The 17,259-nt window shown below is 44.8% G+C and overlaps 1 protein-coding gene across 4 annotated transcripts in view; it reads right to left on the bottom strand.

The window, feature by feature from the left end:
* Positions 1 to 17,259, bottom strand: part of PLPP4 (phospholipid phosphatase 4) — a 114,569-nt gene that overhangs the window by 42,163 nt on the left and 55,147 nt on the right. The window contains exons 4-5 of one of the 4 annotated variants that reach the window (XM_032490768.1): positions 13,084 to 13,147; positions 11,009 to 11,133 (exon numbers count right to left, since the gene is read on the bottom strand). The exons of 1 other annotated variant lie outside the window; for it this stretch is intronic. In XM_032490768.1, coding sequence (XP_032346659.1) covers positions 11,009 to 11,133; positions 13,084 to 13,147 — 189 coding nt within the window. The remainder of the gene's footprint in view (positions 1 to 11,008; positions 11,134 to 13,083; positions 13,148 to 17,259) is intronic. 2 more of the 4 variants (XM_032490769.1, XM_032490770.1) reach the window with 2 other exon arrangements.

A 17,259-nucleotide genomic window follows, 5' to 3' on the forward strand; every position in this document is an offset into this window, starting at 1 on the left:
CCAGTGGGAGGCATAAGGAAGCAAGTCTCGAATGAAATGTTTTTTGTGGAGACCCTCATGAGAATAACTTATGTGAGTTCTATCCAAAAGGGAAAAGAAAACACAATGGCTCTAAGGATATGCATACTAGATATGAATACAAAGAGAAAATACAAAGAAAGGGCCTGGTGGTCCTGAACCCAAAAGATTATGTTCCTATGGCAGAGCCCCAGCTGAGGCTGGGCACACACCTCAGGACTGGGACAGTTTCCAGGGAAGGGGATTGTGGAACTGTGTTGGCTCATAATATCTATCTACCTATCTCCCTTCCTTCCTTCCTTCCAACTATCCATATCCCAAAAGATGTCCTAATCAGAGGACATGTGGTCATCCGAGTGTCTATTTTTAGAACACGTCTCACATCTTGAATGATCTCTAGGCCCAAACTTGGAAGACTCAGTTAAAAGCCAATGGTGTGAAACAGAGATAAAAGGAATCCACACAAAATAGCTGCCTATCCAATAATTCCTTTGCAATTAAAGTCCATTCTATCACCACGAGCCAAAAACAAGATCTCTGATGGGCCCAGGGGCCTCACATCCATAAGAAGTCACGACATGTAATAGGAGAAGAAAGAATGAAGAACTGAGGACATTTCATAATGATAAAAGGGTCAAAATAACAATATCATACAACAATCATAAATATGTATGTGCCTATAAAAAGATCTCCAAAACACATAAAGCAAAACCCAGCTACACTAAACGGAGAAACAGACAAATCTATAATCATAGTTGAACACTATCAAACCCTACTCTCATTAACTGACAGGACATGAGACAGAAAGAAGAATCAAAAATCTCTGAATGATACCATCTTAATTGACACATAGGCCACACCCAACAAATTCAGAATATGTTTTCAGGTACACATGAAATATCCATCAAGATAAAGTATATACTAGGTAATAAAAAGGCTCTATAAATTTCAAAAGACTGAAATTTTGTATATTTCCTACTCACAACAAAATCAAATAAAAAATTCAAAATGTTAAGGTAGCTAGAAAAGCCTTCAATATTTGGAAAGTGAAAAATCCACTTATAAATAATACATAGATCAAAAAGCAAGTCACAAGGGTAGTTAGAAAATATTCTGAACATAATAATAATAAAAACACAATATATCAATTTTGTGGGGTACAGCTAAAGCAAGGTTTAAGGGAAATTTATAGCTTTAAATACTTACATTAGAAAGACAAAAAGACTTTAAAAACTATGATTTAAATTTACAACTTAAAGAGCTAAAATATGTGCAAATTAAACACAAATTTTAGAAAATAAAGATAAGAGCCAATATTAATGAAGCAGAAAAGACACAGAAAATTAAGAAAATAAACAGACTAAAGTTGGTGTTTTGAAAAATGTAATAAAATTGAAAAGATTAATAAAATTGATCAACCTAAAATAAAGTTAATCAAGAAAAAAAGGAGAGAAAATGCAAATTATTATATCAGAAATGGAAGGGAGCCTATCACTACTGATCTTACATAAAAAGTCAATATGGGACCATTATGGATAGCTTTATACTAATAAATTCTACAATCTAGATGAAATGTATAAGTTACTTTAAAAACACAATTTATCAAAACTGACATAAGGGAGTTCCATTTCCAGAAAGGTACATGAGAAGTTCTGTGGACCTCACTCCCAAGCTAAACTGGAGAAAATTATTTTAAAAAATAATTTTATCTCTGGAAGTGGTCCTAAGAGCATACAGCAAATGAAGAGACATTTATTGAAGAAGATATACTAAAACTCAGTAAGAAAAGTGATAATCTGTGACATCTGGACCTTGATCCATTCTTCCTCCTTCCCTCCCAGCCTAGTATGATGGAAGGTCCATTCTAGATGGGTAAAGCCCAGAGCACAGGGTTCCCTCTCCCTCCTTCCCCAGCTCCTAGTCAAGGGCAATGGTATCTTGCTGGGAGAGACAGGCTCCTAGTCCTTCTCATCCCCTAAGAAGCCAGAGGCTACTGCGCTCCCCTCCTTCCAGTACCCAAGTCCTGGGCACGGGTGTCACTCAGATGGAACCTGCCACTGTCTCTCTGTCCAGCCCCAGAGATATGGTTTGGGGAGAGGCAGACCTTAAAATAGCGAGCTCTGGAGCTCTTCTCAAAGAAACTGACTTGATCTGAGACTGTGTGGTAAATTCAAGCCTAAGGGTGCTCTCAAAAATGGTAGAGGTTGTGATGAAAAGCAATTAAGAGGAGAATAGTAGCTTCACTAGAGATAGAAACTAGATGGCAGGCCAGCTAGTTTACCAGCAAGAACCAGGGAAAGAGGAGAGGGACGTTCATTTGGGAGATGGATAAATCTTAAACATGACCTCAAAAACTATCCCTGAAAAGCAGCTTGCTTTTAATTGGATGAACCTGTGGAGCAATTTATGTCCCAGGGCATCGTTGAAAACAACAGACCAGTAAGTCATCAGTTAGTGGAACCTAACACAGTTTCTTCTAATGTTAAACATATACCTAACTTTTTACCCAGCAATGTCACTCACAGATATTTAGCCAAGATAAACGGCAACACAGTTGGCTAAAAGAATTGTACACAAATGTTTCATAGTAGCTTTATTAACAATTGAAAAAACCACAATCTAAATGTTTACCAAAGAGAGAATGGACAATCTGTGGAATATTCATTATGAATGAAATACATTTCAGCAATAAAAAAGAACAAATTACTGATACTCATAACAACATGGATGAACGTCAAGATATACTGAGCAAAAGCTGCCAGATGCAAAGAGAACAAACACACTATATGATTCCATTTATACAAAGTTCTAAAGTAGGCAAAAATAATCTAAAAGTTAAAAAAAAACAACAGCACAGTGGCTATCTCAAGATGGCTGGAAATGAACATGAAGGAACTTTCTGGGGTGATGCAAATATTTCACATTGTGATATGAATATGGGTTACATAATGTGTCCATTTGTCAGAACCAAATAGCAACGACTTATGCATTTCAATGTAAATTTTTAAAATGCTGAAATAATTTTTAAAAACCATCAGCATTATTGAATGGGGGTAGGAAGTGGGCAGAGAAAAAAAAGGAAGCAAGAAGGGCAGATTAATGTATCTGGGACATGGGGATTCATTAGATTGCTGTTTTGTTTTATACATCTAAATTTTTCATAATAAATTTTAAAAGACAGAAATAAAAAGGCATTAAACTTTAATTATAACCTTTAATCTGACCCTGGTCCTTTTTCATAGATATCAAATGGTGAGCCAAGTCTTTGAGGGAGAGTATTTTTAATTAATTGAACAGTAACTGTTTCTAAAAATATTCTATTTATTCAGACCAAGAATTTGGAAAGTGGGCGAATTTAACACATGAGTGATCAATTTCTCCCATGTCTGCCTAATTATCAGAGCACAGCATTTCTCAGCCTGGACACCGCTGACACTGGGGGCTGGACACTTTTTTGCTGTGGGAACCGTCCTGTGCACTGTAGGATGGTTAGCAGCATCCTTGGCCTCAATCACTAGATGCCAGTAACAACCGCCCCCCCCCCAACTTGTGACAGCCAAAAATGTCTCCGGACCTTGTTAATGTCCCCTAGGGGACAAAACTCTCCAGCTGAGAACTCCAGGACCTAGAGTCCCACTCCAGGACAATATCACCCACAATAGGACCAAAACTGGTTCTTGGGGAGATGAGAAAATCTTAGATATTAAAATTATTTGTGATCCTCCAAAGGGGCAAACATACAAACAGTTATACAGTATATCCGTGGTATTAAAGTTTAATGGTAGGGAAGAGCAATTGGGGTAGGGGGAAGCCTATAAAAAGGAGGAAGGGTGATAATGAAAAAACGATTGAAAAGCATTATCCCACAAAGAGATCTGATTCTGCTTAAAGCAACCATTCCCTCCAGGGGTTTGGCATCCTCAAAGCAAGTCTTTCCAGCATTCAGAAGAGTCTTCACTTGCGTGAAGATGTGGCAAAAATAAGTGCAGTTGCTTCCCAGAACCTCTGAAACTGTCTTGGAAGCTTGAGATGTAGGATACCACAAATTCTGGAGAGGCTCTTGCCAAGTTTGATGATGTCCCCTGACATGACAGTGAACCTGGAAGTTTTCATGTCTCGTTTGGAAGACAAACCACACAGACTGTGCTGACCTCAGACAAACCACCACGCATTTGTTCTGGTTGAACCACTGACCCAAGCAGCCTATGCCATTTCATTCCATTTTTAAAAGAAGAAGAAGGTAGCATTTTTCAAGCTTCCTGTCTACCAGCAGAGTCTGTGGGGAACAATTTCTTTTCATTAAATGATGCAAAACAAACGAATCTTGCAGTTTCTTCTGGTCTCCTGTTTCCTGTTTCTTTATGCAAAAGCCTGCCCAGCCACTCCAAGAAGCAGCTGGTTGATAATATTAAATATGCATGCTTGATTGAGTCAAACCTGGCTGCTTAGCATAGATGATCTCTTGCGATAATTTCTCAATCCACAGTTGAAACCCATTTTGATTCGTTCCGCAAAAGCAAACTCCCAGACACTCAGCCTACAGAGACCCTTTGGTGTATGTATTCCACTCTCAAGGATTCTGTCATCAAAATGACAGTGAGGTTGAATGAGAATCTGCTAACACATGGTGCTCCTGCAACTAAGGTGTTAGAGCATGATGATGGTATTTCTGATTTTTAAATGATACAGGAAGGAACAAGAGCGTGATGGCTAATTTTACGTCACCTTAGCCAGGCCATAGCGCCCAGATGTTTGGTCAAACACCAGTCTGGATGTTGCTTTAAAGATATTTTTAAGATGTGATGAGCATTTACAATCAGTTGACTTTAATAAAAGGAACTCCCCTCCATGATGTAGGTGGGTCTCGTTCAACCAGCTGGAGGCCTTGGGAGCCAAGACTGAGGTTTCCCAAATAAGAAATTCAGCCTAAAGATTGCAACACAGAAATCCTTCCCAAGTTTCCAGCCTGCTGGAAATTTCAGACTTGCCAGCCCCCACAATCTTGTGAGCCAGCTTCGTAAAGTAACTATTCCTCTCCCTTTATATATACACACACCCTGTTGGTTCTGTTTCTCTGGAGAACCCTGACTAATAAAAACAGAGACAACAATTCTATCTTAAATGGAACGAGAGTCACTTCAACTCCACCCCACAGTCAATGAGGATGGGAAGCAGCTGACAGAGCAGATACTGACCCTCAGGGCCAGGGAAGGCGCATCTCCATGCCTGCAGAGGGTGGTGCTGATGAGAAGGGCTCATTCCCCAGGCAGGGCCCTGCAAAGCTTTGAACCAGAGACACAGGTACCACAGGAGGCGGGGCTGAGACACAGACTGGACAGGAAAGTAAGTGGAAAGTCCCTATAGCAGTTAAATTCTTCAAGTCCCCACCCCATCCGCAAACCAGAAAACGGCCACCTCCCCAACTCTTGAAGAAGGTGGAAAGTTTACCCAACCAAGGCTCTGGGCTTGGAAAAAGTAGGCGGGTAGAGAACAGGGCCGAATAATCAGACTGAAAACAGGGGGATGGAGTGGAGATCTGCAAGGTGACCCATGAGAAAACCAGCCCCTGGGCGGTGGCTCACATACACCTGGCAAGAGCCTGGGGGTTCTCCTCCAGGGAATGGAATAGCCTTCAAGTAAAGACCAGAATCTAACACTCAGGGTCACCCAGTGAAACCCCAGCTCAATCCCATCCACCCTTGAGCAAAGTCCAATTGGTGAGATCCGTCCAGTTAGCTCTCGTCTTTTCACCTTAAATAAGAACAACCAGCCGAAGATCGCGAGATATTTAACGAAAGCTAGATACTCAAAACATGCCAATAAAGAGAAGGCGTGGAACACATGAAACCTGCAGACAAAAAGAGGAAAGAGATAGTGTACCCACGAAAAAAAGAATCAGATGGTTTTTTTTAATCAGAGTTTAAAGAAGAGCTCTTAGAAATTAAAAATATAAAGACCATAATAAAATTCAGGGTTGGTAAATAAAAAATTTTAAATCTCTGGGCGAGATGAACAAAAAAGACAAGAGACAGACAATAGGCAATACAATTAAAATATAAGATAAATCCAGGAGATTCAGCACCTGCCTAATACAGGATCCAGAGAAAAGAAACAGGGACTATAGAGGGAAGGTCACAAAGTTCCAGAATAAAAGAACCCACTGAGGGACCAGAACAATAAATACAAAGAATCCCAGGAAGGCACATCATTGTGAAACTTCAGATGACCAGAGATAAAGGCTCCCAAAAGGTTCTAGAGGGAGAAAGAGAAAAGCAAAACAAAAGAAAGGAACGTCACTGGGTGTCTCTGAAGCACACCGTAAACTAGAATCCTGCACAGAAATTATTTTCAACCTAGAATTCTATACCCAGCTAGGGAACAGAATAAAGACACTGCAAACATAAATAACCCAAAACACAGAGCTCATACGCACTCTCCTGGGAAATGACAGGAGAAAGGGCTTTTCCCGCAGAGGCTTTCCCCATCCCCTGACTCGAATTCTCAGCTCTCCAATCCCAGAACACTCCGTTAAAGCACCCAGTGTTTGTCCTGGCCCGAGACAGGTCATGGCCATGTCTGCGCATCCTGTACCCACTACCTACAAAACACGAAGTGCTCAAAAACAGTCTGCTTAAATCACCATCAATCAGCCAGACACACCTTTGGAATTTTGTCTGTCATTTAAAGAATGCATCCCACAAGCGTTGATTAGCCTCTAAAGGCCCCCTTTTTATACTGTAATGGAGTTGTTTAAAAATGAAACATCTATGTGCACCATTCAAGGGCACTGGTCTTGCTTTAGTAATGTTTTTTCCTAAACTTGTTTATTAGCAAATTCAAGAAGATAAAGACTTCCTATAAACTGCCCCCCTCTGCAGCCCCACACATGCATAGCCTCCCTCAGTATCAGCATCCTCCAACAGTTATTACAAATGATGAATCTACACTGACACAGCGTAATCACCCAAAGTCCATGGTTTACATTAAAGTTCACTCTTGGGGATGTACGTTCTATGGGTCTGGACAAACAGATGATGACACACATCGACCATTATAGTGTCAATCAGAGTAGTTTCACTGCCCTAAAAACCCTCTGTGCTCTTCTGTTCATCCGTCCCCCACACAGACCCCTGTAGTAACGCTTCTTAATACTATGTGTCTGGAACGTGGGCAACATGTTTGCAGTTTTGTGGGCCAGGTCTTTCTTTCACTACTCAACTCTGCCGTTATAAAGTGAAAGACTCCGTAGACAATATGCAAAAGAACGAGCATCTCTGCGTTCCAATAAGACGTTATTTATAAAAACAGGCAGCCCACACACTGTCATTTGCCGACCCCTGAGCAATGGTATCGCTTTATTCATTCCCACCATTTTTACAGAAAGGAAGTTTCTTGATAGCTTGATTTGGCAATAATAAGATTTTTTTCCCTCAATTTTTCTCTGGGAGTTGGAACAACACCCAATCTGAGATGGGTGAGATAAGACCCAAGCTGAGATGATGTGATAAGAGACAAATTTCCTTTTCAGAATTTCCCTGTACTGAAGCCACATTGCTTTCTTTCCATTTTAAATCCCAAGCTTCTCAAAACTCTGAAGGAAATCACTCACTCTTTGAAATTGTGATCTCTGCTTTTCCAACAAGCATGGCTCAGGTGGCCTCACAGAGCAAGTCCCACAAAGTCGCTGCCCTGGGGACATGCTGTTTGTTGAAACTCTGTCACGTGGACACTTCAGGGCAGTGCTGTTTGACTGCTTATGGTAAATTAAGAACAAGAGCCAAGAGCTTTCGCTTCTAGAAGAAATCAATGTTTGTTCTTATGTTCAATGAGAACCAACTATTCTGCGAGGCAAGGGTCACCAACTATCTGTGAATAGAACAGAAGCAAACCCACGCCTGCCTAGAATGGGGAATTCATCTCAGGAGAAGCCCTGGCCCAGACCAACTGTATCCACGCAGTCAAGTGCAACTTACAAAACTGATTTTAGTAAAGGAAGAAAGAGCGTGTGTATCAAAGTGGGAGTCCACCGAGGTCACCCCAACTGAGGTCCACCACATCCTCTGTGGAGCCAAGAGTCACACCAACCACTAGGCTTCCTATTAGCAACAACAACAAAAAAAATCCAGAAAACAGCAATGATGATTTTTCTAAGTGGATACGGCAGCTCCCTATGAGGCAATCACTGACCTGTCATTACAGAAAAAGAAAAGAAAGCAGAAGAAAATACTCACCAAAGCCTAGAGGCTGGAGGATTCTGTGCCCAAGCAGTAAAAAATCTGCAGCATTTTAAGTACATCTTCAGTGAAAAATAGTAACAACCTCTGTCAAGAAGCTTGTCCAGCACAGACGGGACATCAGCCCCACACCTGACAAGGCAGCTGGTGGGCAGACCTGTCAGAAAACGCTTTTGACAGGGAGCGTGTGCCTCTCAAGTAAAAACTCTGTGGGCCCTGGCCTCGGCTCTCTGCGCTCCAGCAGTGTTCTAGCTTGAGTTACTCACATGAGAGCTACTTCTATCCCAAGTTCAAATGCAACAGCAGATACAAGTTGGTGCTGCCGCCCTCCGTCAATCATCTGAAAGTCAGGATTAAGGCTTTCCTGGAGGGTTTCACTTCTGACCGCTTACTAACACTTCTGAAGCCACTTAAGAGCTCAGCACCAAGTCTCTGGGAGAACAGAACGTGTCCTAAAACAGCAGAGAACTTGAGTGACCCCACAAGGACACAGATGGAGAGCAGACAGCCGCGGGCCCCAGGTGAACACCATTCCAGGTACCTCTACACGACGCCAGCACGGGAACCCCTGACCGTATGGAGACAGGAAACCAGTACAGCAGGCGTTCCTCCAGCTGGCACCGAGACGGCCTCCTAAACAGATACTGACTTAAAACCTGACGTCAGAGAGGAGGCACAAAGTCGGAGAGCAAGTGATTCCAAATGCATGTGCGGCCTCACGTGACAGGGATGCTGAAAACTGGAAGCCCCGCGAACCCCACACCTTCACGTGTGCTGGGCCCTCTGCCACGATACCCTCAGAGGGCATTTCAGAGACACACACACCTGTGAACGTGCTTCCTCTCAATCCCTCCCGTAACTCTGGAGACAAATCCTTCCCATGAACTGCTAAGTGTTCAGTCTTAAGTCTCCTGACTCCTTTCTCGGGACTGTTGTAACGAATTACCATAGACCTGGCGGCTGAAAATGAAAGATTTATTCTCTCCCAGTTCTGGAGGCCAGACGTCCAAACTCAAGGTGTCAGCAGGGCCGTGGTGCCTCCGGAGGCTCTATGGGAGGCATCCTTCTCTGCCTCTTCCAGCTTCCAGGCGTTCCTTGGCTTGTGGCTGCATCACTTCAATCCCTGCCTCCGTCTTCACGTGGCCTTTGCCCCTGTGTCTCTGACTCTCAAATCTCCCTCTGCTTTTCTCTTATAAGGACACCTGGCATTGGATTTAGGGCCCACCCTAAATCCAGGATGATCTTGAGATCCTTAATTACATCTACAAAGACTTTTCCAAATAAGGTCCCATTCACAGGCTCCATGGGCTAGGACTCGGACGTGTCTTTTGGGGGCCATTACTCAATGCACTACAGTCTCCAAGAAACTAGAGGAGAAAGCAAGTTATTTATTTAAGCAAATGTGGACTGTGGACACCTCGTTGTATTTAATCACCGAAAGCTCAAGAAACGATTGTGCTAGAGGCTGGCACAACGGTCAATGTAGTGTCCTTGAATAAGTCTCTGAGTCTGTCTAAGCCTCACTATGCCTGTGCACAAAACGGGGACAACTGGACCCAGCAGGGCTGCTGCACAGCTGGATGGAGATTCACTTGGAGCGCCTGGCAGCCCAGTATTGTGACAGGCCCTAATCTCCAAAGACTGAGCAAATGCCCAACAACCACCCTGCAGGAAAGGCCATCCAGTTGTTCCCTGATGCAGCCACTATCGGGATGTGTATTAGGGACTTAGAAAAAGCAGCAAAGATTATTGGTACTTAGAAAAAACAGAGAAGATTAAGGTAACAGGCTTGCCAAAGGGGAACCAAGGATTTTAAGTCATGAGAGCAGCCTGTCCTCTCCCAAGCGGTCACCTATGAGCCAGGACACTCTGGAGCCTCAGCTTTGGTGATAAACAATAACATGGATAACTGGGGTTTATTTAAAGCACGATCCCGAGTACTTTACATATGCTGAGTGGATTAAATAGGACAGTGCACCTAGACATGTTGGCGTGGCAGATGCTCCAGAAATGTCAGCGGTCAGCATCCCTTATGTTAACTGTCACTCCAACCAACAGTGGAGGCCTGATCATCCCCACTGTACGTAGCAGCAACTGAGGCACAGAGAGGTTAAGTCACAGAGTTAGAACTTGGCAGAGCCTGGACTTGTCGCACTTCAAAGACCTGTGTGATTTCCAACACACCACCCTGCACCAGGTTCACAGAATTGAGTCTTTGCTGTAAGGCTGGTCCCAGCCCATAAAACTATAATCAGACTATATACTGGGGGGGGAGTGTACATGTATGTATGTATGTACGTGTGCATGTGTGTATGTGTGTGTATGTATGTATACAAATATGTGCTATATGTTAGTACATAGACACACTCACTCACTCACACACATATAATACGTTCACTGAAGGAGTAAACTAGAGAGAACACTGAGCTGAAATGCGTAAGGTCCCAGGGAACATGGTTAATTCCCTTGCACTGTCATGTTCCCAAATGGTATTGCCAAAGGGTAAACTGTCACACGTTCCACTCTGCCGAGTTCACAAAAGCAACACATACAATGTTTTGTAAACTCCAGAGCCTCATCCACAGGCTTATTCCTTCCCATTGAATATCTCGGTTCTAAGTCAACCACCATACAGAGAAGAGAAGTGAACTGGGCTTAACATTCACCTATCAACACTCTTCTCTCCACCTAAACTCCAAAGAAAGTGATCAGGAGACATGACCCGGGAATTAGAGTGTCCCAGCCACTGAACTTACAGGAAGAATGGATGCTGGGGAAGCTTTTGCGGCCCTCGGACACCAGGTCGGGGTCACCTGTGCAGTGCATTTCCGAGTTCATCACTCCATCTGGAAAGCAGCGGTAAAAGAAATCGGGGCGAGGTCTACAAAAGACACCATGGACATTTTCAATATAAAATGTTGCCATCACAAACAAACCCCAAGCTGACCCCCGCCAGGCCCCACTACCCCAACCAGCTTCTTCTTCTGCCATCAACTTTGGAGCCCCCAGTGGAAGACACTGTCGGCCTGGGAAAAGCTCAGGCTTCGGGGTCAGAAAGATCTGGGTTAGAACTCGCACTCTGCCACTTACTAGTTTTATGACCTTGGGAAGGTCACGTAGCCTCCCCCAGCCTCAGTTTCCACATTTGTAAAAGAGGGAGATCCGTACCTTCCACAGGTGAGGTCCTGAGGGCTAAGTGAGATGACTTACAGGAGCCCCCTAAGCGCAGCGCTGGTGGAGTGAAAGGTAGTTCCTGCCACCATCTATGGCTCCGCCACTCGGAGGCTGCTTCCAAGATCCAAGACTGAATTTGAATGGCCAACTCCCTGCCCTTCCTTAAATAGCAGGTCTCCCCTAACCTCACTGGGAGGACCTGGAAGCTCAGCTCCAAGATGGAGAGCACACAGTCACCAGGTGGGCTGCTGGTCCAGGCTGTGGGGGAGACTCTCCAGGGAAGTGGAGTAGAAGCTGGCCCTGGGGTCCAGCCTCCTGCCACAATCACAGCTCACATTTCGGGAGTACTTCCTGGGTACCAGACCCGGCGCTAAGCCCTGGACGTAGGTCATGTCATATGGTTCATATGACAATCCCAAGGCAGGCCCTGGGACTTCCCTCATCTTACAGATGAAAATAAAGGCTTAGAAAGATTACGTGCCCGCCCACGGTCACACACAGCCAGTAAGTGGCAAAGGCAAGCTGTGAACCCCAGGAATTGGATTCTTGCCCCTACACATTTCACCCCATGCGTGTCTGCTTCCCTCAAGTGAGAATTCTCACACAGACACGTGATGGTCGATCACATTAATTCAACTAATCTTTGCTGAATGCCTGCCATGGACAAGGTTTCGCTAACGCTGTGAATAGAGTCCCCATTTTGTGTACACACTGGCTTACAGTTCACACACTGGTCCTCCAGCTCTGGGACCTAAGCCCAGCAACAATCCACCAAAATCTTAACCTATCAATTAGCAATAATCCGTCAGAGCTGCTGGTGTACGGTCTCTCCTGCACGTGGCTAGTGCTCCTCCGACTGTGGCTACTCACCTACTGAACCTCAAGCTCAGAGCGGACAAAGGCCTGAGAATCAGCGTTTTATCAGAGTCCCACAACAACTCTAAGCACGGAAAGTTGGAAGGACACCGCAGCACCAGGTCACGCACTTCCTAATTTGTACCCACCTTCTGCCCCCTCTGTGCCTGGCCAGCACTGCACGCCAAGTAGATGATCATTAAATACTGAGATTCTGAGAGGGGAATCCAACCTGTCCAAGGCCAACAGCTAGTCAGGGCCAAAGTCATGTCTTGAGTTTGGGTCTTTTGGCTGATTGTCTCTACAGAGACCGGCTCACTTCCGGAGCAGTTGGGGGAGAAGCCAAAGATAAATGGAGGACAGAAATCATTTCCCAGGCAGGTAAGAGAAGTGTGCCCTGAGCCAAACAAAGCTCAAAAGCCAATCCATACTTCTCTTCCCGAAGAGAACAGTAAGTAAGCAATCTTATTTATTTCTGGAGGCCAAAACTGACAAGCGAGTGGGTGTCTGGTGAGGACCTGGGACAGCAGTACATAAACTGGAGATGCCAGCAGTAGGCTTTAGCCCACAAGATAGTACAGTCAGTGGATACTTCTTTACTGCTGATGTTCGGCTTACTGAAATACTGAGTTCGTAATTCAAAGGAGAGGAAAGATCTGTGTTGAGGACAGAAATCCCAGGAGGACAACAATTTAAGGGAAAACCAGAACAGCTCAAATCTGTCCTATCCAGTGTTCTGTGGCCAAGGTTCCTACACAGATGACCTTGAGAGTCTAAGTCACTGTTTCTTTTTGGAACTTACCTTCCCACTATTAATTTAATAGTGTTTGTGCAGACTCCATTCAAAGCAAGAGCCAAGGACACAGCTACAAAACAAAACCAACAGACAGAAAAATAACCAGCTGGCTCTCAAATCAAAACCATCATCATCATCATCACTGTTTCATCATCATCATAATTGATTTATGACCATAGAAATATGAACAAATACCCTTAAACAAGAGAGGGAATTTGGAGTGGCTAGAGTAAAACATAATTAGAACAGGACTTTGGAGAGTGCCTCATAAAATTCCAAGCCCCTATGACATGAAATTTATCTCTCTTTCTTGACTGAAATTTTCAGTATCACAGAGCAGTCCATCTATCATGTTCTGGCCTGATAGTAACAGATTTAATACTACAGCATGTAGAATTTCTTTCACTGGTAGCAAGAAACATAACTTTTTTGTTTTCTCCTGGCAACCTTCTCAGACATAATTCTAATCAGAGCAGCTGCCGAATCCTACAAATAGGAGGTGCCCACTCCACCATTACCTCCTCATTGACCTACCCGTCTCCTGCCAACAGCTGTCCACTTGTTATCAAACAAATCACTGTTTCTGAGAAGGTGAAGCGTCCCACCTTCTCACTGGGTTTTGGAAAGGTTTACCCAGGTGGGGCTTTCCGCCACCTAAAACAGTAGGCACTTCTGGATGCCATGCTTTAAAAATAGACAGCCTGGGGACTTTCTCCAAGCAGCTGGGAAGGACTTTGCTGGATGAAGCACAGACTGTCCAAAGGGTGCAAGTGAAATGAGTCACAGAGCCTTCTCTGCAAGAACGCTGCACCTCTCTCCTGTGTTTATCAAGACTGCACAAAAGGCAAGTCAATGTGATGGAAGGTCAAATGCTTTGCATAAGCAATAAAAACCTACGGATGCCCCGTTCCATTGCTCTGTTGAATAATAAAGCGTAGTTACCATTTCCCTTTGGCAAATAGTCACTGTTCAATACCAGCTGAGATTTATGTAAGAAAGTAACAGTGTAGGGATATTTTTAGGAAGGAGCTGCCTACAGCAATTCATGGTCCTCCAGGGAGACAAATGTGTTATTCTACAAATGGAAAGTACCGTGAATGACCAACCCAGTCACCAAGGGCACAGGCCACTGAGATGGAGGCAAAATTCACCTGCTTTTAAGAAGCCATGGGAATGGGAAGCAGAGAGAATGAGAGGGACCAGTTCAAATGAACACTTTTGTCAAAGGGAAACTAATGCCCCAAGTATGGGATGGGAAACACTGCCGTATCTGGTGTGGCAGAAAGGAGGGACGGGCCACCGGGGTGGGGAGCAGAGCATGAGTCAGCAGCATGGTGCCACCATTGAAACACCAAGCACGTAACACCACATGCGTAAACTAGAAGCAAGAGTGGGGGAACTTGGAGAGATCTTCTGATTACATTCTGCACACACAGGCCCTTCCTTCCTAAAACATCGGCTTCCCTTCTGTCTCACAAGCTCAGAGCACTGCCGAGAGGTCTCCTTTGCAGAGAGGAGGGCATATTCCCCGGGCTATCTTCCCTGCAGCATTCTCCCAGAGCCACAGTAATTAACAGGCTGTGAGGCGGCCCTGAAATGACAGGGGTCTTTGCTTGTTAGGGCTGGTCCAGTAGGCTCACTGCTGTGTTTTCCCAGCAGGGCTGGACTCCTTATCCTGGTCCCAATGTGGCTTTATCACAGAGATCTCCAGGAACAAGCATCACTAGCTGATCTCATAGTGCCCATGGGGAACCTGACAGACCACTACATCAATTCAGAACACCATGCGCGTCCCCAGCCTCGGCAGCGGCTGGGCTTCCTGTAGCCCAGAGCAGTTCTCTGAAAAGCTTCAAGTAGCTGAGCTAGAAACTGTGTGGATGTACTGTAGCTACCAACCTCTGGCAGCTTCACTCTCTGATTCAAAAGCCTGAAGGAGACCAAAAAGAGTGGGGATCTGGAGTGACGACATTTAGGGTGGAAGTCATTGCAGCGTTCCAAGAGTAAACGGAACTGATTATTATGTTCATCTGAACAGCACAACCCCCAAGGGACCAAAACAGGGGACCTTTCCCTGATACCAGAGAGAAGGCTGGGCTGAGATTAGATGCATGAGAGGCTGGCCGAGCAGGAAATGAATGGTCCCAATCAGGGGGGCTTGCTGATTAACAATAGCCCCGGGTAGCTGGTTCATAAGGGCTGTGTTCACAGCGACCTACAGCACTGCAGGCTTGGGAGAAGCGTCAGAAAGACAAGCCAGACTGTGCCTGATAAAGAAATTCAAAGCAGCGTGTCCTGAGAGTTGGCCCGCAAGTGGCCTATGTTGAGGGCACGCCTGCTTACAAGCACCCCCGAGGATTTAGATGTCTTTTGTTGTCACTTTTGCTGTTGCTAGGAATTCAGCACTGTGGTCCTTCCAAAACAGGGTTCTCTGTTATGCAGACCTGGCTGTCTGCAGCCCAAATCCCTTACAGCCCGACGCTGGGTGGGGCAAGCCCCCCTCCCCTCATCCAGGAGCAGATGCGCAAAGGGGGCCGCTGGGGTCTGCTTGGGGTCCAGGTCTGCTGAGGATGCAGGGGTAAAGAAAGACCTCAGCACTAAACCACCCTCGCCGAGGAAGTCCTGGATCCCAGATAGCAGTGGAAAAGTACTCCTAGTCTTGGTTTTTAAAGATCCACTCCCCAACCCCCTACTTCCAAGGCTCCCTAAAAGCAGTGATTTTTTTTTTTAACTGTGTACGATGGGAGGTTCTTCATCATTTTTACAAGCAGGCTCCCGTTTATTTAGGCAGACAGAACATCCAGTAACTCCGCCTTCTCTGTTAATATATAGGAGGTGGGTGTGGTGTGCAATTTAGAACTGCCATCCTAAGGGAGATTTAGCTGAGACTAAAAAGACCTACAGGAAGCTCCTCACTGCCTTAACAACAGCCCAGTTCCAAGAGCGGGCAGCAAATTATAACCATAACCATGAAAGACAGTTCTCATCCACAGTCACGTATCTTGGGACTCTGTGCCAGGGGAGCAGCTAGAATAACAAGGGAGGCACAGGGATTTCCAGGTTAACCGAGAGGGCTCCCCATGGGACATTTGGGGGACCACAGTGGTATCTGTCCAAACACCACCCCAGCTGCTCAAGCCACGTCCATGAGTGCACTGACACCGTCCCTGGAAAAACTGACCCTCTCATCACCTCAGCTGAGGAGACTGAGACCACCAAACTCTCAAATCACAAATGAGAAACCTGGGGTACACACCTGACTTCGGGGAGGGCACCTACAGGCTGGCCAGAGATTCATGACTTTGGTGTCCACACTTCAGAAATGAGTCGAGCTGGAGTCTCCACCTGGAAAGTCTCGACCATGAGATGTGCTGAAACTTGGGAGGTGGGCACTGGAGCTGAATGGACATATAGGTGTGGGCCAGGGGCACCCACCATGACCAGCTCCAGCTTTGTATAGACCAAAGGTGTGGGCAGCAGAAATGACATCCAGACAGGAGACTGAAGCCAGGGGTGAGAGGAGAGGGAAGGCGTATCACAGAGCAGAGGGTCAGGAGGCGAAGGGGCATCTCCACCCCAGGTGGCTTGGATCCCTGCTCCATCCCCACCAGGCTCCTCTGTCCTCTTCCTTATTCTTGGATGTCTTTGAGACTGCTTGGTATAGCCCTGTAACTAAATCTCTCATTTATCTGAGCTAATTTGAGAGGAATTCTGTTCTTTTCAACTAGACAGAGCCTAAGCAAAGCCTGGTTATGTAACAAACATTCTCCACCCCTTTACTGTTCTCTATAACCTAGATTTCACCCTCACCCGCTTTCCCTTACCAAGAAAAGGGAAGACCATATTTTGCTACATTTTCATTTCCTCAAAGCCCAGTAATTAACAAACATAATCTTTAGTGAAGAATCTCGTATTTCCAGATTTACTACCTAACTGGATGGTGAGCCTATGCAATACACCAGCAACACAATTTGTGTGAGGGTTTGGGTAACTTTAATGTGCAGTGTCAAAAAATAAACCTAATTCAGTTTTCCTAATGACCAAACAGCTGAAAATCTGGCTACTGGGTAGTTTATTTTGGTTGTTAAACAAACCAAATAGTTTTGCTTTCTCTTAATATGTCATTTACTCAGTTTTTTGATTAATATAAAGATAAGGTAAAAAAAATTTAATCCTAAAAATGTC

Source organism: Camelus ferus, chromosome 11 (genome assembly GCF_009834535.1).
Source record: "Camelus ferus isolate YT-003-E chromosome 11, BCGSAC_Cfer_1.0, whole genome shotgun sequence".
Classification (NCBI taxonomy): Eukaryota; Metazoa; Chordata; class Mammalia; order Artiodactyla; family Camelidae; genus Camelus; species Camelus ferus.